This window comes from Lissotriton vulgaris, chromosome 7 (assembly GCF_964263255.1).
Source record: "Lissotriton vulgaris chromosome 7, aLisVul1.2, whole genome shotgun sequence".
In the NCBI taxonomy this organism is placed as follows: Eukaryota; Metazoa; Chordata; class Amphibia; order Caudata; family Salamandridae; genus Lissotriton; species Lissotriton vulgaris.
Window position 1 is genome coordinate 503,209,795 of NC_141695.1, and position 26,685 is coordinate 503,236,479.

The 26,685-nt window shown below is 45.3% G+C and overlaps 1 protein-coding gene across 1 annotated transcript in view; it reads left to right on the forward strand.

Annotated features, from left to right (window-relative positions):
* DNAH9 (dynein axonemal heavy chain 9) overlaps positions 1-26,685 on the forward strand; it is a 1,435,662-nt gene that overhangs the window by 1,283,623 nt on the left and 125,354 nt on the right. Inside the window, exon 66 of the mRNA XM_086930591.1 lies at positions 19,293-19,463. Coding sequence (XP_086786717.1) covers positions 19,293-19,463 — 171 coding nt within the window. The remainder of the gene's footprint in view (positions 1-19,292; positions 19,464-26,685) is intronic.

The window sequence follows — 26,685 nt, forward strand, 5'->3', positions numbered from 1 at the left end:
CACAGTATGACTCCTGGCGGTGGCGGCGTCTCACAGGTCTCATAGGTAAGTGGCGGTTTGCTCTCCTTCGTCTCCCCGCCAGGCCTATCTTCAAGGCATGAGTGTACAGTATGTGCAACCACACTCCCAGCAACCCACTGGTGACACCACAAATGGACTCCACATGAGTTTGATAAAATGAGTATAAACTTTATATAAAAAGGTATACGATCAGACCACACAATACAAAATCCAACATATAATAAAGGGTAATATTTGTTCCGGCTGGCTGGTAGGTCCAAATCCCAACCACCGCTTTCAAAATCCTATGCTGGTTGCAATGCTAGATTCACACACGTTGCATTGGACAAACAATAGTGCGCTGCGTAACGTTACAATCCTGTGCTGGGCAAAGGAGAAATAATACAATGTGTAACAATACACGCAGGTACCTTGCAATGGGAGAAATAATGCAATGTGTACTGCTACAATCATGTACTATGCAATGAAGGACTAATGCAAGGTGTCACACCCCAATCACGTACTTTGCAATGAAGAAATAATGGAATGCGCACCGCTACAATCATGTACTTTGCAATTAAGGAACAATGCAATGTGTGGCTACAATCATGTACTTTGCAATAAAGTAATAATGCAATGCGGGCCGCTAGACTCCTGTAGTTTGCAATGGAGAAATAATGCAATGCGTAGCACCACAATTGTGTCCTTTGTTATGCAGAAATAATGTCAGGCGTCATAAGACAGTCTTGCAGTTCGTTAGCAGCAATATTAGCAATGTGCATTATGACAATCAGCCCCTTGTATAACAGTTTCCCCCCACACGTATCAAAGATGACATAAAGTACAGCTTCTCACTCCGGCCCCAGTACTGCCACTCCTTTGGTCAGTACGAGCCCCAATCTGAGCCGAAGCAAAGGCTCATGTCTCCAGAAGGACTGAGAGGCAGAGAAAGTGTCCCTCTGAGCCCGTACCCCGCCCAGTCCACGTTACCTGGGGGCGCTACCCCACACTCCTCGCCTCCTTCAGCGAACTGGGCCTTCAGTGCAGAACTTTTTCAATGGGCCTCAGCTTCTCGGCCTGCTAGCTCAGCTCCTCCGGGGCTGCCGGTCTGGGCCACGACTCTTAAGAAGGTCTCAGGCGTCCGCAGGGCACACTTACCCCACGCCTCCGAGATTACGTTTCTCTTGGTGCATGTTCACCACATCACCCTCTGGGTCTCTTCTGGCACAAAGCCACACACACAACGCTGATGGAACTTCACGTTGACTCCGAGTGCACCTTCTCCATGCACTCATTCCTGCGGTTTCAGTTGGCACCAAGACACACACACCGCGCTGCAGAGACTCACTTTCTTCCGGTGCACACGATGATCAACCGATCACCTCCACAGTCCGAGGATGCACCAAAGCAGGCACACTGCTTCACTGAGATTTACTCCAACTCCGGTGCCCCAATATCTTCACCAACGCCTTCGGCCGCACCCCGACACGCTCACCGTGTCCGAGCCTCGCTTCTCCTACCGTGCACTCGATGACCAGGCGCTTTTCACCAGCGACTCTGGTGCACCCCGACACGCACCCTGTGCATCCAAGACTCACTCCACTTCTGATGCACACGTTGAGCAGCTGCTCCTCATTAATGCCTCCTGTGCACCATGACACGCAACCAGCGAGTCCGAGTCTCACTTCTCCTCCGTGTGTCCCAGCAGTATCTTCAGTTGTTCCTTCCTTAGCAGAGGTTCCTCTTGACCATAAAATGGGTTCAAGCCTTTTAAGTCTCAATCCATTTCTATTCCAACGTTCAGGAGTCTCCGTTTTCATGGTTATACCCCTAGATGTCTTTGATGCCCCTGCCTAAATCAGTTCTGGGTTTCTCCCTCCCAGTGTCACCTTTCTCCCTTTGATGCGGGGGTCTGGATCCTTAATCAATCAGCGGGAGAGGGGTCCATTGTTTTATAGCAACAACCCAGGCCTCTTCACCTCCCGGGGCTTCTCCTCCACCTACTCTCCAGATGCAGGTCACCCTGGTGCCATCTCAACCCCTCCCTGGGTCAAGACCTTCCCCGGCTCCTCTCACCTCTCAGATCCAGACAGTCAATACACATTCAGCAGAGACACACAGCAATGCTTAAAGCACAAAACTCAGCCACTTTCTATAAGAGTGGTTTCTGAACACACAGTGACAAATCCACTTTCATAGAAATATGTGGTATGACACTGTGAGTTCATACATACTTAACTTCGCCTCTCTATTTTAAACTTATGGGAAACTAGGCTAACAAACACAATACCAAGCCTCCCCCTTTCTGTCCTATGAGCAGGATGGCCTTTTACCAGTGAAAACCAAAATGGAGTGTTTTTCACTGTCAGAACATAGCACACACCTCAGTATATGTCCTGCCTTTTACTTACACTCCACCCTGCCCAGGGGTTACCTGAGATCTACCACAGGGGAGCCCACTGTGTACGCAAAAGGGAAAGTAAGGCCTGACAAGTGGTTGCACTTGTCAGGACAACATGCTAATTTAGCAAACTGCTTGCAGGCCCTACACTGAAGGCCTGAGTTTCCTTCTCTGCCCTCCTTTGCATTACTAGCCCTGGCATACACAGTGCACATCACTAGTGACTTTACTAGTAAGGCAAACATACCAATCATGGCCAACCAATTACCATTACACATTGCACAGGGAACAATTGTACTTTGACACTGATCAGCAGTGGCAAAGTACCCAAAGCATCTAAAAGCAAAGGAGGTAGAAGCAAAAGGTCAGGGGTAATCACTCCAAGATATGCCAGGTCTAACACTGAGGCAGTGCCAACATTTTTTGAGGGGAGGCGTTAAAGTGGCGGAACAAGGAGAAATATTTGTATTTCTCATCTTTTTTTGCTCCTTCTATGTGTACTGCAATTGTGTGTTTTTTGCATTTTGCAGCACACATAGAGGTAGCAAAACACCATAAGTGATTGATTTTGTGCAGGAAGGCGCCCCTCCCTGCACAAACACAATCATCCGTGCAACGCAGGCACCTTTGCACTATGGTGCAAGGGTGCCTGTGTTGGCGCATGGCTGCTATATTAGTGCCGGCTCCGGGGAGAGCAGGAGACCACAGGGGTGTGCTGTATTCCCTGACGACTAAAGTTAAATCCGGCTCCCCGGACGACCCCATGAGACCCAATCAATTTCGGGAATTTGCTGAAGGCTGCTATCCTGCTCTGCATGGCCTTATTAACTTATCCTTCAGCTCGGGTAGTGTTCCTAAAGCTTGGAAACAGGCGACGGTTATTCCAATCCTTAAAAAACCCGCCCTTGATCCTACCAAGCCTGAACACTACCGACCTATATCTCTCCTTCCTTGGCCAGCTAAATTGGCAGAAGCTCACGCTAATGCTATATTATCTTCTCATCTGCAGGAAGCTAATATATTGGATAATTCCCAAAATGGGTTTCGTGCAGGCCACAGCACAGAAACTGCCCTTCTGGCTGTGGTGGAACACATCAGGCATTTGTTGGATCTGGGTCAGACGGCGGCACTTATCCTTCTGGATCTCAGTGCCGCATTTGACACTGTGTCTCACCAGATTCTGCTACATCGCCTGATGGAAGCCGGAGTCGGAGAGGTGGCACTGGAGTGGTTTCGCTCCTTTCTTAAGGATCGTGCCTTTAAGGTTTCCACTCCCCCTTTTGTTTCTGCCTCTCGCCCTATACTCCAGGGTGTCCCCCAAGGGTCGGCCCTAAGCCCTACCTTGTTTAATTTATATGTCCAGCCATTAGCGGAGATAGCCCACAGCTTTGGTCTCTCCTTAGTGTCATACGCCGATGACACGCAGCTGGCGGTGGCACTCAACGGCGATTCCAACATGGATGCCCCCACCTTTCAGTCAGCCCTAAAAGCTGTGGCAGGCTGGATGGCAAACAATCGGCTTCAACTTAATGCCTCTAAGACTGAGGTCATTATTTTTGGTAGGGAAAGTGAACTATGGGGAGATCAGTGGTGGCCTTCCGATCTTGGCCCTGTCCCCTCCCCTGCGGCAGAGGTTAGAAACCTCGGGGTGTGGTTTGACAATAAGCTTTCTTTCACTTCCCACACAAAACGTGTGGCCGGTACTTGCTTTGGTACTCTGCAGTGTCTCCGACCTATCTTCAAGTTTTTCGATGCGGAGACTAGACAGATTATTGTTCAAGCCCTGGTTCTTACCAGACTGGATTACGCTAGTTCCCTGTTTTTGGGCCTAAACCAGGCTGAGCTATCTCGCCTTCAGAGGGTTCAGAATGCGGCGGCTAGGATGCTTGTTGGCCTTCCAAAGTTTGTCTCGGCTCGTCGGACCATTCAGGATCTTCATTGGCTGCCGGTGGGGCAGAGAATTAAGTTTAAAGCTCTTTGCTTAACTTTTAAAATTCTCAAAACAGCCTCCCCTCCTATCCTTGCACAGACCATCCAGCACTATGTCCCTGCCAGAGCTCTTCGCTCTGCCGGATCTAATCTGGCTATAGTGCCACGGTTTAAAAAATCTAGGATGGGCGGCCGCTCCTTTTCAGTGTTGGCAGCATCCCTTTGGAACTCTTTGCCGGCCCCATTGCGCTCCATTCCTGAGTTGCTTCCTTTCAGGAAGGCACTTAAAACCTTCCTTTTTGCTACAATTTAGGCTCTCCTTTTATCCTCTCCTTTTTTCTGCCGTGTTGTGTTATTATTCTCCAAGCGCCGGGACGCCACTTTGCTGCGGCATCCGTGCGCTATACAAAAACCATATAACATAACATAACATAACATATTCTTGTAAATATGGGACATCCCTGCATTTTTTAAATGACGCAGCATGGTGCAGCAAAAGTGTTTGCGGTGCCGCGCTGTGCCATTTTTCACTGTAAATATGCCCCCAAGAGTGGAGTTAGAACAGTAAATAGCACAGTTCTACAGTGGTTTAGAAATAAGTTTGCCTTCAAAATCTCCTCCTATATTTCCATATCCAAAATTCATACAGATTTTAATGAATGGTCACTATTTTTACAATATGATTCTTTATTTTTGTATTTTCGACATGGATTCCTATGATGTATGCTGCAGATGAATTGCCAGGCAGGCATTTTTTTGATTTTCCTACACAGACAAAAGCAGCAAGCACTGGTGAAGACTGTAGTTCTGACCTTTAGTTAGGAGAAATGAGTTGTAACATTTGGGCAGAGATGGGTATTGCCCCTAGTTCTCCTAGAAAGAAAATCCCATAATAATGCAACATTGTGGGCTATAACTATATTGAAGCTCAGGCTAGGGGGCATTTTCTGAACAGACTACAATATCAGAGTTACACTGTTCTCTTAAAGTAGAGTATGAAAGGAGTCTGAATATAATTGTTGTATTGTAAGTGGTGAACTTAAATGGCATATACAGCAAAATAATGCATAGTAGATACCTTTGGGACAGGGCAGTATTTTTTTCATTCTTTAAGTAGTTCTATGTGCATGCATCATTTTACTTTGTGAACAAATTATCATGTAAATCCCATAACATGGTATCATGATGGCAAAATAAAATAAATGATCACCCAGTAGCAATTTGTGAAACTGTGTCTTTCTGATAGGCAAAGGCAACAACACAGAATGCACTCCCTAACCAAAGGAGCTATAAATTAACAATTAAGATGTTGTCATTGTTATAAATAGGGGTCTCTAGTTGGCAGTGGCATTCACCCTATCTACGTAGGGATGCTTCCTTCTTCTCAGAGTATGGGAGTTACACACTCAAGTAATTCCTTGGTAGCTTGGCATAAGCAGTCAGGACTATTCCAAAGGCAATGTGTAAAATATTTGTCTATAACACACTAACACAGTGAAGACACTACAAATGGACACCACACCAGTTTAGAAAAACAAAGTATCTTTATATAAACCAAACAAGACCAACATGACACAAATCCAACATACAGAACTGAAAATATGATTCTTTAAAAGTTCCAAGCAATTCTGTTCAAAGGACTCAATGGATGCAGTGATTTTTAGATGCATCAAAATCCACAAAGAAAATCAGTCGCAGAAGAGGGAAGTGTTAGATCTGGGGGTCTCTAATTGGCAGAGGTAAGTACCTTAGACCAAGTAGGAACCCTTGCTTCTAGTCGGGGTGAAAAAGTACACACAGTAGATAACCCCTGCTCACCCCCTAGGTAGCTTGGCACAAGCAAACAGGCTTATCCCCAAGGCAAACGTGTTTAATATCTGCACTTAACACAAACAATGACCCCCAATCCACCGCAAACTGAGACCACACAGGTAAGTATATATAAAAATAACTTTATCTGGTTTATGCAGGGAAAATCAATAGTTACTCGATGGGTACTTCATTAGCAATTGGTTACACTTAATCCTTGATGGTTGCACTTTATCAGGAAGTTTTCAATGTAGGAAAATAGTCTCCAGTCTCTTCAAATTCATAATAAAAATAATGCCAAGGTAATATTGGCCCCAAAGTCAGCCCTTTACTGGTTATGCCCCCAAGCCCTGCGAGGGCGCCTCACCGACTATTCCTTAGGCACCACTGTGCCGAGCAGAGCAGACTTGTACTTAGGCCCGGCCGGTCCCAGCAGCCCTCCGCCCGCTCTCAGCACGTCCGGAAGCGGCGGGGAGCTAGCTCGGCTCTCCGAGCAGGGACAAACAGGCCACGGGCAGAGAGCACTTGTGTTGCTCCCTCGGCGAGGGCGGGTCTCCCTTCCGCTTCGAGCGCGGCTCGAACGATCGTCCACAGGCTTCCTCAGGACCGACCAATGAAGTCGCGGCTCCACAGACGAGCCTCAGTGTGCACCCGGGAGTCAGCCAATGACAGCGCGGCTCCCGGGACCAGCCCCTGACGATGCTGAGCCGGCAGCCAATCAGTGCGCGGCCTCGGTGATGACGCGGCGGCGCTGGGCCAATCCCAGCTCAGCGTTACTGGATGGGCTCATTTCTTTTGGCCAATAGGAGCGCGGCGGATTCGGTCTCCGTCTCCGCGGTTCCGGCCAAGGACGTGGAATTTCTTAGGGTGTTGCTGGCCACGTGCCGGGGCGATGAACAGGCGGCAGTGATTTACGAGGGCACAGGTCACAGCAAGATCGCCCTCAAGGCCTCACGATCGTATTAGGACAGAGCTCACGAGGGGAGGCACCACGGACCCCCACCCTTCGCAGAGTATGTGCCGATGAGCACTCCGATCTCTGCCCACGATCAGCAGCTGGACATAAATCCCGCAGCCAGCCAAAACAGCAAGATCTTCACAGCGTTTTCAGTTGCAATGGAACCTTTTGACCCTGGGTTCCAGGACAGGAGGCCAGCTCTTCTCATGCCCTTGGAGATTCAGTTAAAAGACACAGCACACAGCAAAGTCTCTGTGGGTCAAGCAGGCAGGGTCACAGCACACAGCAAAGTCCCTCTTCTCCTCAGCTTCAGTTGGTCAGCAGAACAGGTCAGCCCTTAGAGCACACAGCAAGGCAATCTTCCTTTAGTTCTTCAGCGGTCCTTCATCCAGCAGAGGTTCCTCTTGATTGTAGAATCTAATTTACTGTTGTCAGGGGTTCTTTCTCTTATACCCCTAAAAGTCTTTGAAGTCTTTGTGAAAGTGGGCCCTGAGCCCGGTCTAAACCAGTTCTGGGTGTTGCTGGAGCCCTTGGGATTCCTGGCTTCCTTCTTTCTTTCAGTGTGAGGGACAAAGGTGACAATCACCCAGCGGGAGGGGGAGCCAGCATTGTGGTCAGGCAGGCACAGCCCTATTCACTCCCAGGTGCTATCTCCTCCCACTTCCCTGGCAGCAGATGCAGCCTTTCAACCACGGGCTGACTCAGACAACCTCTTGAGGCTCTGCAGCCCCTGTCACCCTCAAACCAGACAGTCAATCCACAAGCAGGCCCAGGCACAAAGAAGGGTTAGACAAGAGAACACCCACTTTCTAAAAGTACTATTCTCAAACACAGAATTTAAAAACAACCTTGCCTAAAAGATGTGTTATTAAATTCTGAGTTCAGGGATATCAATCACTTATGTCCCATCTTGTTCCTGTGGGAAGATAGGCTGGTATCCATTGGGACCAGCCTCCCCCATGTTAGTCTATGGAGCAAGATAACCTTTCAGCAGTGAGCACACAAAATGGCTGCTGCTCACTACCAGAGCATGTTACCTGCACTAATACATGCTCTACCTTACCCATACACTGCACCCTGCCCAGGGGGGTACCTTGAGCCTTCCATAGGGGTGACTGATGTGCACAGACAGGGAAGGGTTAGGCCCAGCCAGAGGGGACACTGGCCAGGCGGACATGACAGTCCACTGACTGCACACAGGCACTGCGCTGGCAGGCCTGAGACACCATTCTAGGGCTACTTATGTGGGTGGCGCAATCTGCGCTGCAGGCCCACTAGTAGCATCTGTCATCACCAGCCCTGGCACACACAGTGCACTTTACTAGGGACTTCATGGTGATACAAATATGCCAATATACCCAATCAATATGACAATTTACATAGGGAGCACTTACACTCTGGCACTGATCAGCAGTGGCAGAGTGTCCAAAGCATCTAAACCAGCATAAACGAAATCCAGCACAGCATCAAAAATACAGGAGGCAGAGGCAAAAAGATGGGGGAAAACCACGCCAAGGGTGTCAGGTCTAACAGGAAGCATTAGAGAAAGCAGCAATGTGTCGATAACTGAGTCCCTGGGAAGACGATGCGTGAGTTCTGCTGCATGCAGGTGAAGTGTTGCATCGAATCTGGACTGTAAATGGAAGCGATGTATCGAAATCCAAGACGATTCTGGTCTGCAGATGATGCAGTATAAAACGTGGAACACAGGTGCGATGCGTGAAAATCCGGATGTGCTGGAGGATGATGCAGCAGCCGCAAACAGGTGCTGCTTCGATTTCTTCAGCTGCACAGCAGGTCCTGTATCAGAATCACTGCAGGGGTCTTAGACTTCAGAGACACGATGCACTGAACTTGTGCTTTGGTAGTTTCTTTGATCGCAGGCAGGCACTGTGTCGGTTTCTTCAGCCTTAAGGCAGCCAATCGTGGAAACTTTTCCTGCATGGCAGTGATGCATTGAAAACCAGTGCTAGAAGGGCGAAGTGTCAATTTGAAAGTAGCTTTTTGCAGAAGGAAAAACCACCAACGGCCCAGAACTGGATTTTGCACCGCTTGGCAGATCAGAGCTCCCAGCAGTGGAGTTCATGGATGCTGCAGGTGAAGTCTTTGATGGCCCTGAGATTTCTTAACAGGAGGCATGCACACACAAGCACTTGGAGAAACCTCCCAAGCAAGATACACAGCAAAGTCCAGTCCTTTTCCTCTCCAAATCAGAAGCAGCAACTGCAGCAACTGCAGCAACTGCAGGCCACCCCAGCAAAACAACACACAGCAAAGGGGCAGTACTCCCCCTTACAACTCTTCAGCTCTTCTCCTTGGCAGAGGCTCCTCTTGATCCATAAGCGTTCTACAAGTCTGAGATTTTAGGTCTAATACTTATACCCATTTTGGCCTTTGAAGTAGGCATTCTTCAAAGGATTGATTGTCTTTGAATTGCACATGTTCTTGTTCTGCCTGGTCTTAGCTCCGAAAACACTCCAGGGGGGGGGGGGGGGGGGGGGAGACAGCATTGTGAGAGGCCAGGCACAGCCCATTCAGGGGGTTGTGACTACTCCCACCACTCTAGCTCAGGAAGGACCATCAGCCTGGTGATGGGCATCAGGATATGCAGGGCACACCTCAACTCCCTGTGTATGACTGTCTAGAGTGAATGCACAAACAGGCACCTGTCAATCTAAACCAGACTTTGATTCCAAGGCAGGCAGAGGCACAAGATGGTTAAACAAGAAAATGGCTACTTTCTAAAAGTTGCATTTTCAAACACAATTTTATAAACATCTTTACTAAAAGACATGTCTTTAAATTCTGAGCTCATAGACTCCAAACTCCAAATCTATAGCTGTTCCCAATTGAAGTTACACATGTTAAATGTTACAAGGCAGCTCCAAAGATAGCCTATGGGAGAGCTAGTCCTTTTGCAATAGTGAAAAACGAAATTGGCAGTGATTCACTATCAAGACATGTAAAAAAAAAACAGTACATGTTCTACCTTTCGCATACACTGCACCCGACCCCTGGGGTGCCTTGGGCCTATCTTAGGGGTGCCTTACATGTAATAAAAGGGAAAGTTAGGGCTTGGCATGTGGGTGTACTTGGAGGGTCGAAATAGCAGAATAAAACTGCACTCACTGACACTGCAAAGGCAGGCCTTAGACAAGTTTACAGAGCTACTCATCTGGGTGGAACAACCAGTGCTGCAGGCCCACGAGTAGCAACTGATTTACAGGCCCTGGGCACACCAAGTGCAGTTTACTAGGGACTTTCCAGTAAATCACATACGCCGATCATGGAGAACCAATCAGAATTACAGTTTACAGAGGGAGCACTTGCACTTTAGCACTCATCAGCAGTGGTAAAGTGCCCAGAGTACAGAAGCCAGCGCAAAAACGAAGTCTAGCATAACATCATAAATACAGGAGGTAGAGGCAAAAATATGGGAACCCACTTCAAGGATGCCAGGTCTAACTGTCATGTTAGCAAAATAAATAAAAACAAGTTACTTTCCTTTGCTAATGCCATTTCTGGTAAAGCCTCTTGATCTTGAATTAGTTCAGAAAGGAAGCCCGATTGAGGACAATACAGTGCAGAAGCTAAGGGCCAGCAATGAAGACATTTTAATTTGCTATTCTGATAGAGACTTCTAGCTGCAGATTTCTCACCTTCTGAATGTTCCCCGGGTGTCAGAGTACATCTGGAAACTTTTCAGCAGTGCATCTTCACACCTGTATGTGGCACTCTGTGACTCTGATGCCGTTCAATGCGGGAAATTACAAGCTGAGACTATTTAGGTGCCACTCCCACTCATGGATGTCAGTTTCTTGTTTTCTGAGCCACCAAACATAGATCAGGAGCTCCTTGTCATCTCTTTAAGATCCTTTTATCTCAGAAAAGTCTTAAAAAAACAGTGTACAAGGGAAATGTCACTTTTCAGAACTACGGGTTTTAAACCCTATAAGGACTGTTATGTCTGTGACTGATTATCATTCGGTGACTGGGGTCGAGTCACGACTCCAAGGCCTGCAGTGATTGTGCGATAATGACCTCAAAGGCAAGACCGCTAAGCAAAATTCTACATCCAAAGACTCCACGATGAGGCCAGTCCAGTCCAAAGATAAGTCCTGATCCATTCCAATTCCTGATGCTGCAGGAGTAATTCTCAGTCCAGTCTGTGCCCAGATCAAAGTCCTCTGATAAGTCTAAGAAAAGCACAAAAAACCTAAGCCAGAATTGGCCTCTGCCCACCACTCACATTCCCCTGAGAAGGCACTAGGATGACACCACACATTTTGACCTAGATCCTAAAGTCGATCCACATTACAACCTATTGCGTAGCTTGTTCTAACACAACCCAAATTTCCATAGCCGTCTGGTACTTCCAAACTGATCATGGAGTTCCACAAGGCAAAGTTCCGACTCTTCAGATGCGTGCCGACTCCCTCTGGCATGCTTCAAGCCCACCGAGCTGAGAGGAAATCCGTCTGGAATACTGCAGGTGGGTTCGGCTTCGGATCCAGTGGAATGCTGCGAGTCCTTATGGGACATGCCTCCAGTTCTGACCGCACAACCTTTGGCATGGTCCACAGAGGTCTCCATGACATTGACACCTACACTTTTTTGCTGATTCTACTCCTGCCCTGAGTTGTAAAGAAGATCAGGACCCACTGGCCCAAGTCATACCTGTAGCTCCGGATTGGGCATGGAGATTATGGAATCTAGAACTCATGGGTTTGAGCATCTGTACTCACATCAGGCTGTCCCTCTGGGAGGATCTGCTATCACATCAGTAGGGCAGGGTTATGCACCCGGGCCTTTGCAATCTCCATCTTCATGCTAGGCGATTGAGCAATGACAGCTGACCACCTTTGACCTTCCTCCTGCGGTGATCGATGTCACCTTGGCAACCAGGCGCCCCTTGACAAAAACTGCATAAACCTATTGTTGGGACAGATTTATGGCTTTTTGGGGTACTCAGCAGCTAGACCCCTTCCACACAAAGTTATTAGATGTTTTGTTATTTGTTTTTGGCCCTAGCCAGATAAGGCTATGCTCTGGGTACACTTAAAGGGTACCTATCTTTTTTTGTGGTTGCATAATCAGCCTTCCTTGTTCCAGACTCTCGTTGTTTTTTATTTTATAAAAAGGATACATTTGTTTCCACCCTCTTACTTTCTCATGCCACAGTGGTATCTTTGATTTAGTCCTTACATTCCTGATGTGCACTCCCTTTAAGCCACTACACAGCTGCCCCCTACAGCTTCTCACCCTCAAGACAGTGTTCCTCATCCCCATTACATTGATGAATTGTGTGAGTGAGCTTCAACCTCTCTGTGTGAATCTCCCATACACCACCTACGTCCAAGTGAGCTGGATTGAGGCATCTTTCTAATCTAAAGTTGGAACGATGTTCAATGTCAGTCAGAACATCACCTTGCCAGAATTATATGCGCCACTTCACCCCTCTAAGGAGAGTCTCCATTACTTGAACCACAAGAGAGAGCTGAACTTTTACATGGATCGTACCACAGACCATAGGATGGATGATCAACTGTTTTTGGGGTTCTCAGGAGTTAAAAAGGCAAACCTCTGCAGAAGAGAAGCATCTCCTGCTAGATCGTGCTGTGCATTAAAATCTACTATGCACAAGTCAAAAAGCAGCCGCATGCCAGGACCTGCAAACAACCCCCTGCAAGCAACCCACCCCAAATTCACGCATGGCCAGTCCCTTAAAGCCAGCCAACTTGGGAAGGTGGCCACTGGGGGAGCCTGAATATACCTGCAACCTCAGCCAGCCCCCCCCCCCCACATTGGTAGCTGGCTTTGCTACCTCTCGCAGGGAGAAACTAAAAATGCTGTTTGCCTGCCTTCACAGAGGGCTGGGAAACAGATGAAAAGACTGCTCCCAGAAGGTGGAAGCATTTTTCATGCTCCCGCCCGCTGGGAGCAGACTCACTGCTTGCTCTTGTGAGGCTGGAGCTTTCAAATTGCTCCAGCCAAGCGAGAGCAAACAGAGGCTTCCCTGCCTACACTCGAGCAGGTAGGGAAACTGCACTGAGGGACATAGATGAGCCGACCCTGGGAGATGGGGTCCCCAGGGCCACTAATTGCTCTCCCAAATTTGTTCATGCCTAGACCCGGTAGTTGGGGTCACCAGGGGCCACAATTGGCCCAGGAGGGGGGCCGAGTCCCCCCCCCCCCGGTATTCTAATAGACTGGGCCATGAGGATGGGGTCTCCAGGGCTCAAAAAGACCTGGGTTATGGCCCCCTTAATGCCCCGGAGGGTGGCAATACCTGAGGCCAAAAGCAGACTGGGGAGGGGAGCTGTTTGGGCCCTCCTCCTCAGCAACCATTCCCCCCTCCCCTGGGACCTGGCCCACCCGGGAAGCTTTATTAAAAACATGCACAGGAGACTATGCTTGTTTTTTTTTTTTTTGCAGCGGATTCGCAGGTCCACCTCAAATTTGTGGCAATTGTTTTTTTCTAAATAGGTTATGGGTCCCCAGCGGAATCTCTATGGGACCCTACCACCAGGACTAGGGTGTTGTTGTATCCCTACCCCTCCCTCTTTTGTTGTTTTTCTGTGGGTTTTTTTGGGACTCAGGCTCAGTTCCGAACCCCAAGATGGCTGCCATCACTTCCTGGTTCAAGTGTTTGGCAACCAATCAGATCTCATCAACAGATCTGCGGATCCATGGAGAATATGCATCCCTTGATATCTAGATTTCTTTTTCCAATAATATCTAAAAAACTACTGAACAGATTTGCCCCAATTTACAAAGCACACTTTCTGGACCAACAACTAGCTTGCTTCCAAACTTGTAATTAAGTTCAGCAAATCAGGCTGTAGTCATGTTTAACTTCCCTTTGGGAAATAGCAGGGGAAACATGTTTTGGGACCTTCATTTTTCTCCTCTGCCGCTAGAAGATTCACCCTAAAGCTTTTCAGACAGCTGCGGAAGTGTTTGGCGCACAATTTTTAAAATTTTGTGAAGATTTGTCAAATGGTGCTAAAGTTATTAGCAAAGCAAAAAAAGCTTTGTCTCTGGAAATTAGTTCCTAGGTTATATATTTATGTATATATGTGTATACTCATCTGGCATATATAAACTATTTAGTTGTAAAGGCATATGCGCAGAGATGGATGCGTGGTAAAGGTATTGCTTAGTCATTACCTTGCTGTAAAGGTTGTTTCCCCTCTTTCTGTGATAGTGCAGACTGTGGCCTTCTGGATTATATGATGTAATTAAGATGGAAGGTGGTCAGATATCTTGGAATGTCTGGGTTATACAAGCAGGCCATTCAAGTTATTTCCATATTCAAGCAGTAGAGTCTTGTTCTGGTCTACGGCTGATATCCCAATGGCTTCATATATTGCCTTTGTAGGGAAAACTGCGTTTCATGAAGCAGCCAGAAACTAAATCACCCTGCGGTTAACTGGCAGCAAGTACATGATATTCTGGTAGGAGTAATACAGGTTGGGAATTAGGAAGGAAAAGCAATGCAAACCTAGGATAAGGATCAAAGAAATAATAAAGATAAAGAAAAATATGTTTACAGCTTTTAAAAATAAAAATAAATATAACAACATATACTCACATTGTCTGCACATCAGGAGCCTTCCTTCTCAATCACATTACGTCTACTTAGACCGAGGTTTAAGGAATTTTGTGTCGGAACAACTGATAATCGTAATGACACACATACCCACTACAACATGGTAAAGATAGTGATACGCATGTGCTCAGTGTCAAAAAGTCCAGCCTGTTCCACTGCAATAAATATATAATCTTGGAAGAAAAACAAGAGAGGGCCATCTTGGGAAGTAATGAAAAAAGGGAAAACGTGGTGTAACAGTGAGTAAAGAAACAATAAGTGATATACACACACTCTCACGTGGAAACAGTTTGAAGCTCAATGTGCATGCATGGGGTCTGACTGCGTGCATTAACTATAATAGCGCGCTTTTGAAGGTCAAATACTGATCACGAAAACACAAGGAGTTCCTCAATATGGCGGCCCCTGCGCTCAGTCATTCCTGATGTAGGGTTGCATTGGAGCTGACAGAATGAGGTTAAGGACCTATGCTCTCTCTGTACTGAGTTGCAAATGCCGGAGTTAGCATGCTCTTACGGCTTGCATACCTCTTAAGCTTGCAAAATGATGAAAATAAGAAAAAAGTCTTAGTCGAACTCTGGTAAAGAAAACTATGTAGACGTTCTATATTTGTTATTGAATTTTTCTAGAAGGATTTTTTGTAGCTTCAGCCCAAAAAACAAATTGAAGAATATGATTTCTGTGATGCTGACATACTAAATTGAGCAAGATTCAATTCTTAGAGAAACACGAATGCCAACTGGACGTCACTGCAGAGCAACCAACCAATGAAATTATGGTTGTATATTATTTTTAAAGTGAATGCTCCCGTCGGATCCCGCTTCCGGCCCATATCAAGTTTAAATATTACTTCATAATAATATTCAAGACCCCCAATTCCAAAAAGTACAGAGGGGCATAATAACAAGGAACAGGGAAAATTAACGCTAAGTGTGCTCAGCGTAAATTTTTTTTTCACGCCCGCTATCGCTGGATAATATCGCCTGGTTACCGCGTTATTAACAACGCTAACCGCCTAGGCGATAATAAATCCAGTGATAGCGGCCTTTTGGGAGGTTATCGCTGGTAATGCAGCAATAAAACTACAAGGATAGGGATATCCTTGTTGATAGCCCATGGTGGATTTAGCCATGTAATCCTCCTCCCATTGGATTAGATAGCTAAGTCTGAAAATTAGCAGACGTAAAAAAGCAGCGTTAACCGTGGTTAATGCTGCTTTTTTTGTCTCTAACAGGGTTAGCGTGAAGCTTGATAATAGCAGAAATGTCGCCTAGCGACATTTCTCCTATTATCTTGCTCTGGAACGCCCACTTTGCATCTCATTAGAGATGCAAAGGGAAGCGTAGTGAAAAAGGGTGCTAACATGCTATTTTGCATGTTAGCACCCTGTTGTTGATAGGGCGATATTTTTATCTCTGCTTCTTTGGTTTTTAAAGTCAAAAAACGGAGATAAAGCCCTTGTTAATACGCCCCAGACTGCCTTGAAGAGAAACAACCTCTCCCTTAATCTCAGCCACAGGAGTACACCACCCTTCCAAGGCTGCAGATCTAAAAGAACACAGAAAGGACAAGAATAAAAGACCTCCTTCATGTATACAGTCAGGCTGAAGGTCGACCTCCTTACTCTTTCAGAAGAAACATATGGTTCTCCTTTCCATGCATGGTCTGCCTCTAATGACTTAGCGCTATCCATCATGGGGCGGACTGTGAATTACCTGAATCTTATGATCGCCAGATGGGCTGGACTGCATTAAAGGCTCTGAGGCCGGATCCTAGATGATTTATGGCTGATACCCTGCTAATATAGGGCTACTTAATAATAAGAATAAGTGTTTTATAAAGCGCACAGTTACGTCCATAGACGTGCTCCAGCGCTAGGGTGTCCTGTCCACTACCATGAGCATAAACACTAAACACTGGACTAGATAGACCTATAAAGCCATGTTTTCAGCTTTTTTCGAAAAGAGGCTTTTTTCGAAAAGAGATCTTTGACTTCTGTCTAAGTGAAAGGGGTAATGAGTTCCACAGTGTAGCCATTTAAAAAGCTGAATGAGCATCCTCCGATGCATGATTTTATAACCCTAGGAATGAGGGCAAGCTGAGTATTGGCTGATCTGAGAGATCTTTTAGGAAAGTAGGCTGAAATCATATTCTTCAAGTTGCCAGGGCCTTTTCCATTAAGAATTCTATGGCTATAGCACAGAGCTTTGAAAGAAACTTGTTCCTTCAATGTGAAACAATGTGATTTGCTAAGGCAGGAGATGAGGGGGAGTGCCTAGGCACGTCCAGCAGCAAACATGTTACCATATTTTGTACCCTCTGGAGTCGCATCCAATGGCGGCACATGCATGGTAAGCGCAGTGGGGTGGGGGTGGAGGGCGTGGCAGTGACAAACGACGGAATAGAAAAATAAAATAAATAAAACCGCTTACCTTGCGCTCGCTGAGCGCAAGGCAAGTTGATTTTTTAATTGATTTATTTTTCCTATTCCATCGTTTATCACTCTCCCCCGCCCCGCCCTACCGCGCTTACCTGCACGGGCTGCGACTGATTACATCATGCATGCCTGCAAAACTCCAAGATATAGAACATTACAGTAGTCCAGTCTAGGATTGATAAGATATATTAAATGAAAGGATCCACCTGTAGGTGTAACCTTTCGTTTAATCTAGCTTGCCAGAGGAGGACGTATCCACCTCCAGTGCCCTTCTAGGACACTACCTCTTCACTCCCTCTATTGTTTTTTGTAGGATTGATAAGAGACAGGACCATAGTTTTCCTGGCTACTTCTGACAGACAAGACAGCATTTGTTCCAGGGATTTTAATGTACTGAAGCACTGTCCTGCGAAGTTTGTAATTTAGCTTTCAAATTGCATTTTAGAATCAAACCTAATGCCTAGATTCCTCCTTTAGGCAAGGTGTCCACACACCATGCTGTGGACCAAATAGACGGTTGTTTACCGTGGACCAGAACCTTAGTTACATCTGCATTTAATCTGAGGCAACTGAGACTCATCCAATCTGCTTCCTCAGTTAAACATGACTGGAATTGTGCTGACGGATCGAAGGAGTTTTGGGACAGGGTGACTACTGTGCATAGGACACATTGGAGAGACCATATCTCTCAACAATGTCTGCTAAAGGACACATTTAAAGATTAAAAAGCGTCGGGCTCAGGGTAGAACCCTTAGGCACTCCCTGCTTCACTGTAGGTGTTTACATTCCCTCTTGTTAACACCACTAAGATAAAAACGTGTTTTGAAGCTGCCTTTTACAGGATTCCTGTTTTGCAGCTTCTCCCTTCATTTTAGCCAGTGACTCTGGCCCCTCATGTGCACGTCTTAACCTCTCATATTCACAGTGTGTACTGCTGCTTGAGGAACATCGCACTTAGCCTGGCAAGCCCCTAAAAGCACATCCACTGTAGGCCACTCAACTCTTCTCAGTCATCTTGTGCCCACAACCTCTTCCTCCTGCACCAATTTGCTCCCCTGCTGTGCTCACGTGACCCACCAGCTGTATTCATCACCTGCTTTACAAGTGTTCTCGAATGCTTGGTGTACCTACCACTCCATTATATGTTACCTGAGCGCTGTACAGCAATACTCTGTCCCTCAGTCCAGGTTCATAAAACGACCTCAACAAAGTAAAATATTCACATACTCTTGCAGTGTTTAATTAAATGCTATAAGGCAAGTGTATTCAAAAACATTTCCGCAGATGTGACAAGGGATGCACGTGCCCTTAAGATTCAAACCTGAGGACATAGGACTCCATTTTAAAAGCTCTGATTGTTTTTGTCCTTTCAGGATGCTCCATGTCTGTATACTTTGGATGTCTTGTTACAAGTAGCTCTCTCTTCCCGTGTCTTGATGTCACTGCCTTTAAACCTCTCCTCTCCTGCAAGGGTGCCTGATCGCCATTATTGTGGTGCTTGAGAGTTGTGGCCCAGATGAATGCCTCCAAAGGTCGTTGTGCTGCAGCGGGGATTCTATTATTTTCAACTGACGTGAGCAGAAGTGTGAAAGGATAAGGGAAAGAAATGTAAAGGAGACGTGCAGGGCGGCTGCTTGGTATTCTGCCCGCTGCTCCGGCCGATCACATCAGAGAAGGCAGCGGTCTGCAAATTCAATTATTGACGACATTAACTGATCTCCTTATCCGTCTCTGGCCCATACTGTAGGCCAGGCGCATTTATAATGATAAATAACCGAATGGTATACCGCACTCATCAATTCAGAAATACCGCATTGAGAATCATTGTGACTGTTTAATTCATGCTAGGGAACTGGGAGCGTGCAAGGCGGGCAGATATGTTGTTAATCAAATGTGGTAATGGTTGCAAACAAATCCACTCATGTTCCTCATTTAAGAAATGATATTATGTGTGTCACATTTTATCAGTTTAATCGGATTCTGTTCTGGTCTAAGTTCTGGAGCACAAGGCGCCAGTGCCAGATCTTACACGTAAGCCCAGTGCTCTATTGGCGCTGCCTATTAATAGCAGCGATTGGTGGGGTTAGTGAGAACGTTTATGATTCATTGTTTACGAAGTCACATTGCATCTGCTCTGTGCTTGCAGTATCTTGATGATGTGCTGCCTGCTGAGTCTCCATATCTGTATGGACTTCACCCAAACGCCGAAATTGGATTCCTCACACAGACCTCTGAGAAGCTGTTCCGCACAGTACTGGAGATGCAGCCGCGCGACAGTAGCATGGGGGAAGGAGGAGGAGCTACCAGAGAAGAAAAGGTAAATCAATTTGGTAAAACTGTATTCAAATTAAGACTTGTTTCCTCTTCATTTTGTACCGAAAAGAAATAATGGATTTTAGAAATAATGAATCTTTTTGCCAGCAACAGATCAAGAACAGTACTCCGTAAAATCATTTTAAATAGTCCTAGGCCCGAAATGTCATAGTCTATAATTTTATAGTCAGACATTTTTCATTGGCTTGTCATTCCTTTTCAAAACCTTAATGTGAATTTCTTTCTAGCACCAGGAATTTCCTAGAGCGACGGGAGAGCCTCAGGAGATTGTTGTGTCAATGCACATACACTGAAATACCTCAAGATGACCATCCTATTTGCATTAACTACTGTTTTCATTTGTGTTTGGTGAGCTATCACTAGTTATTGTCTTTGGTTTAGGTTAGTTTATAATCACCGCTTGAGAAAGGCTTACACAAATAGCAACAGATTCCCCAAACATTGTGTGTCGATATGATGGAAGATATACAATGAACAAGGAAAATGTAAATATTATACTTTGGCAAATGTTTTTACAATCAGCCGAAATAAACACTATTCTCTGTGACTTTAAGTAGTAATCTGGAAGGGGTTTGGTAAAGTCCCCCGTGACATGATAATTTAAATGTGCTGCTGTCTTTAATGCTGAGTTTTAGTTACATAATGTTTGACTTCCAAAGAACACAAATTGTGCTTGATGTTTCAGGTCAGTGTAAACCAGTTGATTACATTTGTGGAAGTGCTTCCTTAAAAGACGGTCCGACTAACACTAAATAAAAAGAAATGTTTAAAACAAAACTCCTAATTTCATGAATATTGTTGGACTTGGCCCTTTCTGCAGAGTAATCCCGAAACTTTTTGCTGTCATTCTTTCGAACTCATTTTTGTTCGCCTTTAGGGCTCTGTGCACTTTCCTACTGCTAACCAGTGCTAAGGTGTTTGAGGTTTCTCCTCTATACATGGTACATGGTAGAATTGGCTTACCCCCAATTGGTATATTTACTTTAGTTTTAAGTCCCCAGTAAAGTGGTACTATATGTACCTAGAGCATGTAAATGTTATGCTACAAGTGGTCCTGTAGCACAAACTGCGCCAACCGCTTAAGTTAAACATGTCTCAGACCTGCCATTACAGCCTGTGTGTGCAGTTTTAAATGACCATTTCGACCTGCCAAAATAAAGTTCTTGTCGGGCCCAACGCTTCTTTTATAGGGCATATAAGTCACTCCTAGGGTAGGCCCTGAACAACCCTGAGGACAGGGTGCAGTGTAAAGTAGGATATGTATGTTTAAGTAGTATCCTAATAGTGGAAAACTCTTAAGTTTGTTTTTCTCTTCTGCAAGGCCTTCCTCAGCCATAGGATAGCATTGGAATTACCTTATTACATTTAATAAGGTGCAACTTCCGATTGGGAGAAGGTATATAGGTTGGTTGAGTTTTGGTTCCAAAGAATTGTAATTAAAAAGCCAGCTTAAATGGTAAAGTCAGATTTTTAATAACAAGTCTGAAAATGTCAATTTTAGAAAGTTGACATTTTTCAGTTCCAACCATTTGTTGTCAGCTCCCTGTATCCTGATTCCAATGACTAGGTGGAGCTGGAAGTTGTTCTGAGTGTATTGCTCCTAGACAGTGTGACAAAGGGAAAATAGATGTTGGCAGGGTGGGCCACTCAGAGTTAACGAGGGGGAAGAGCTGCTACCTACCACACTTTCACATCACAAAGGCTCTGCCTGAGCACTCTCACAAAGGATTGTCAGTAATTTTTTTTATTTTTTATTTTAAGGAACTTATAAAGCGCACTATCACCTGGCAGGCATCCTGGTGCTGAGCAGCTCAAAGGAGTGAGAGTGTGTACAGTATAGCGGCACTAGAGTGTAGGAAATAGCCAGGTCTTAATGGCTTTTCTGAAATGGAGTAGCACCTGAATTTGTCTGATTTCACAGGGCAGACTATTCCAGAGTTTAGCCACTGCAACTTTAAACAGTCTACCTCCCATTCTGACTCTTCTAAATTTAGGTATCCTCACCAGTCTTGCTGAAGAGGAGCGAAGACTCCTAGAAGGAGTGTACCAGCCAAATTTTTTACACAGGGATAGGGGACCGGTCTCATGAAGAGCTTTAAATACAAGACAGAGAGATTTAAATTGTGCTCTCTGTCTCAAGGGGAGCCAAAGGAGTGTTGCTAGGGCTGCTGATGCTGAGGCTCTTCTAGGAAGACCCAGTACTAGTTTGGCAGCTGCTGACTGGATTCTCTGCAATCTATCCAGCACAAATTCAGGAGAATTTAGCAGAAGGGCATTGCAGTAATCGAGCCTGCTAAGTATTGTACATCGTGCAACTTGAGCCCGAGCCTGAAAAGGGAGTATAGGATTTTTTTTTCGGAGAGACCAGATAATTGCAAAACAAGAGGCCGTCTTCTTAATTACCTGAGCTTCTAACGTAAGTCTACTGTCAAATATAAAGCCCAAGTTCCGAGCTGTTTGCACAGGCTGTATTGCCGTTGGCGTTTCCGAAGGCCAGAAATTGTCTGGAAAGGGGGGAGGAATCTTAGATGCTGCACAATAAATCTCCTCTGTCTTTCCGGCATTGAATTGCATTGAGTTTGGTCGTAACCAGGAAGCCGTATCCCGAAGGCACTCATGAAATACCTCCCCAGAGGTCACGTTCTCACCCTCCATAGAGAGGATCAACTGAGTATCATCTGCATAATTTACTATGCTAATGTTGTGTGATTTAATAACATCAATTAAAGGTCTTAAATAGACATTAAATAAAATAGGGCTGATCGCTGAGCCCTGAGGCACCATGCTGTATATCAGAGAAAGCAGTCTGAAATGGGGGAAGAGACACTGCTTGCTGTCTGTCCTGTAGAAAGGAGCGGAACCACTGTAAGGCGCAACTCCTCACTCCGATCCCACTCAGTCTATCCAGCAGGAGTATATGATCTACAGCATCGAAGGCGGCAGACAGATCAAGCAGGACCAATGCCGCTGCCTGACCCCTGTCTGTCCGCCTCCGAAGCTCGTCCATGACCGTCACTAGTGCTGACTCGGTCCTGTGCGCTGGTCGAAAGCCGAATTGTGCCTCCTCCAGTACGTTAGCTTGTTCCAAATATGCAGAGAGAGCAGTACTAATGGTACGTTCCACAGTTTTTGAGGGGAACGGTAGCAAAGAAATGGGCCTATAGTTTTTTGCACATTTCGGGTCTAGGGATGGTTTTTTCAACAGAGGAGACACCAAGGCTTGTTTCCATTTGGAGGGGACACACTGGTAGTTAAGGACTGATTGCATTCGAGGCGGAGAGTGGTAAACAATCTGTTGTGACCCCAGACAGGTGGGGCCAGGACAGGGAAGAAGAGGTTTGCCTGACAACTCCCTGAGGTGAAACCTCTAAAAGCTCCGTCTGCTTCAAAATGGGCATCAGGTGTAAATATTGGACTTCAGACCCCAGCCGTTCAGTACACATTTGGACCTCTGGAAGACTGCTAGGAAGAAGGACTGCTGTGCTGTTGAAGGGACTGATGCTCTTCTGGACTGCTACCCTGAAGGACTGCTGCTCTGCTGCCTTCTTGTCTGGGTGAAAAGGAATGGACCTGCAACCTGCACCCAGGACTACCAGAGTTACTCCAATGGTTAGTCTCTTGTAATCAGCTCCTGTAGTCTGCAGCTGTGAATACTACTCTGTGAGGTTGTGCCAACCCAATTTGGAGCCTTGGAAGTAGGCCTGAAGTTGCTCTGCCAGCCCATCTGTTGACCCAGTATAACCAATGCTTCTCCTCTACTGTGCGGTCAACCATGAGCAGAACCAGCACATCACCTTTGCTGAGTGGACTTCTCCATCGCACAGAGCTTGCATCATCATCGCAGCCCACAGCCTCATCAGAACCACTGCTGAGCGGCTCATCCCCGACGCAGTCCCTTTCATTGCAAGCTCGTCATCAATAGCAACCTCAATGATGACGCAGGACCTTGCATCACAGCCTTGCAGCTCTCCAGAACCGACGCTGCGCAATGCCTCTCCAACCTGGACCTCGCATTGTCTGCTGACACATCCTCAACATTGGCCCTCCCAGTACTCCACAACCAGGATTTAAGTTACTCTTGTTCAGCAGACCTAAATGGGTCCCTACAGTGGGCCGTTGCACCAATTCGGTCAGACTGAACTTGTGATTTTTTTCCGGTCGAGGGTGCCCTGATATCCACAGTTGGCCATTTGTGCTTCTTGGCACGTTTTCACTGATATGTTTTAACTTGCATATCTCCGACTCTACTAATTAAATTTGTGTTGTTTTGGTCTTGATTTATTAATAGAATTTACTCTATTTTTCTAAATTGGTGTGAGATCTTTCTTGTGTAGTGTTTTCACTCTGTTCCTGTTTGAAGTGTTGCACAAATACTTTATACATTGCCTTTACATTAAGCCTGACTTCTCTATACCAAGCTACCAGAGGGCTAAGCACAAGCAAGTTTGGGGTTTGCTTGTGATTTCAACCTGACAAGGATTATGATTGCGGTTTGAGTATGGTCTCACCCCCTTCAACCAGTAACCTAATTTCTTGCAAATATGAAATAACCATTCCTGACTAAGGCCTAAGTGAAGTCTTGTGGACACTGTATGGAATGGAAGTGTAAGGCTGCTGAAGGTCAAGGGCACAGTTTTAATATGAACTGTGACTGAGACTCCTAAGAATCTATCCAACGAATGAAAAAATTGTTTCTATAAAAGAGATCTCTAATCCTCCTTTGGGCTGCTGTCTCAAGCATGTCGGCCTTCTACATTGAAAATTCATGTGATATATATGAAACTACTAGCCAAGCAAAAAACAGTTAAGTAAGTATATTAAAATATCCAAACATGGTTATTAGCTAAGTCAAACACATTTAGAAAATTGTTACAAAAATAGAGAAACTTGGATATAATTATTGAAAATTACAAACAGAATAGTTATGCCCCATAGGAAAATGTAGGAAAAGAAATTCAGTGTTATCATATGCGAGATTTAAAGAAATCAGAAGAAATTACAATTGTCCATGTGGTTATCTAAGGTTTGACCTGAGTTCTAGCTTTGTGGTTCACCTGTGAGGGAAGGTGGCTGCATATAACTTAGTGGCTTGTCCTGTTAAAGTTTAAACCTTCGGTTCCGGATGGAAAATACCTCCTGCAGAGCAAACCTTAAGATTCTGTCCAATAGAGGAAATTCTGAGATCAAATACAATTATATCATGCTCCGATTGTAGCTTTGAGATGTGCACACCATATCAAGTGGAAAAATATTGCAAATTGATGCTATTTGATTAAGTCCTTTTCAATAAGATTTTGCAGGTAGCCACCGGTCCCTGACTGGACATTTTTCACATAGTTCAACTGGTCCCTGACTGGACATTTTTCACACAGTTCAAAGTTTAGTTATAAGTTCTCGCACTGGTACTAACTTGAAGAAAATCCTCAGATCGTCAACTCTGGCTCCTGCGTCTCCATTCCAATACCGGCAATGGAAGGAAGTTGAGCTAAAATACCAGAGCAACAAGAAAGTTCTAACATCAACCGATCTGAATTTCATGCTTCCAAGCAACATTATCTTTGTGCACCTTCCAGATTTAGGAGTTATGTTCTACAGGGGAAGCTGATACTCTGGCAACACCTCAACCCCCTTTAACCTTGTGGATCATCAGTAAATGAAACCACCTTTCTTTAAACAAAATTCTGGAGGCAGGCTTCTTACAGACTAGGAGACAACTCTTTCCATTTGTGTCTCTAGAAGCCAGGCAAAAATTCCATAGTGAACTGGTCACGGAAGGCTTCTGTCTTTCTGTTTAATTCTAGGCACATTCTTCCTTTAGAATTGGTTAATCCGGTTGTTTTAGAGAGTAAACCAACAAACCATTTGTAGTGAGATGTAGCTTATTCTTTTCAAATGTCAAGGCATCTCATACTCAATTCTTCAGCTAATGCATGAAATTCCTGCCCTAGGTGCTTGGCTTATGGCATTACAACTTATCCTACAGTTTCATTCAAGTTCTCGATAAGGTAGGAATTTTTTTAACTTCCAAATCACAAGGACTAGATGCCTAGAGTCCCTGACAAAGACTAGACAAGTCGGGTCATTCCACTCTGAGGTTTTTGTAGTAAACTTCATGGCTCCAGTAGGGGTGCCAAAACCAGATATCCGACATTTTGGAACCCTACTCGGCTCTCCACTTTACACTTAAACATTTTAAGCTCCGCTAATGTGACTAAGTTCAAACATATAGGACAGGAGCTGGTCAAAGATAAAAAGTGATCTCAGTGGTAGAACAAAGTTGGCAGCTAAAATTGTAAGTTCATCCCAATCCGATCTTTTTGCACCAAAATTGAAGGCTTTAGTGGGACTGCAAAACAAACATAAATCGCTTTGTGCAAACTATTTCTCCTGCAGCATTTTTTCGTACCTAGTTGGAGGGTTTTAGTTTCTGGAAAAGCAACAGAAGTCATAAAGTAACATTGCTGACCAGGAAGTTGAAGTTGAAAGTTCTTCATAGAGTGCACTGCGACCAAGCGGCTTCCTGGCGCTGGAGTTTAGACTGGGAATCACAGAAGTTTGCCAGGATAGAAACAGCAGGAGTACGCTTGCGAAAACAGGAGCGTCTTGAGTGCCTTGCGGAAGTGAGAATAGACAGGGATGGATCTAATGGACTGCGGGAGACTATTCCAAAAGCGGGGTGCTAGCACGGAGAATCTAGTACCACCAGTTTTGGATCTGCGGAACCAAGGGACATTAAGGCGAACCTCTAAGGTTTTACTCAACTTTTGCTCCCTCATGGTCGGCCCAAAAAGAGCCCTTGGACCCAATGACAATCACCCCATTGAATAACATCAACTTTTCACTGCACCATTGTTTTTAAAGAAGGTTTTGATTATTTTTGTTAAAAAATCCTATTCCCTAAATTAGCTTGATATTATTTTATTCAGTACATTTTTCTTCTATTTACTTAAATTGATGTAGTAATTCTATCTGATTTATTTCTCTTAGCTTTAAACATTTTTGGTGCTGCCAAAATACTGTAAATACACATTTTCTGAGAGAAGTCTGTCAATTGAACCAAATATACCGAGTACAAATTTTATCTTTGTGAGAACTCACCTGCATCTGACATCAAGACTGAGGCATTTCTCTCCATAGTTATCAATCTGTTTCTCCAGGCTGTCCAACCCCGTCGAGAAGCAGGAACAATTCCTAACCTACCAAAG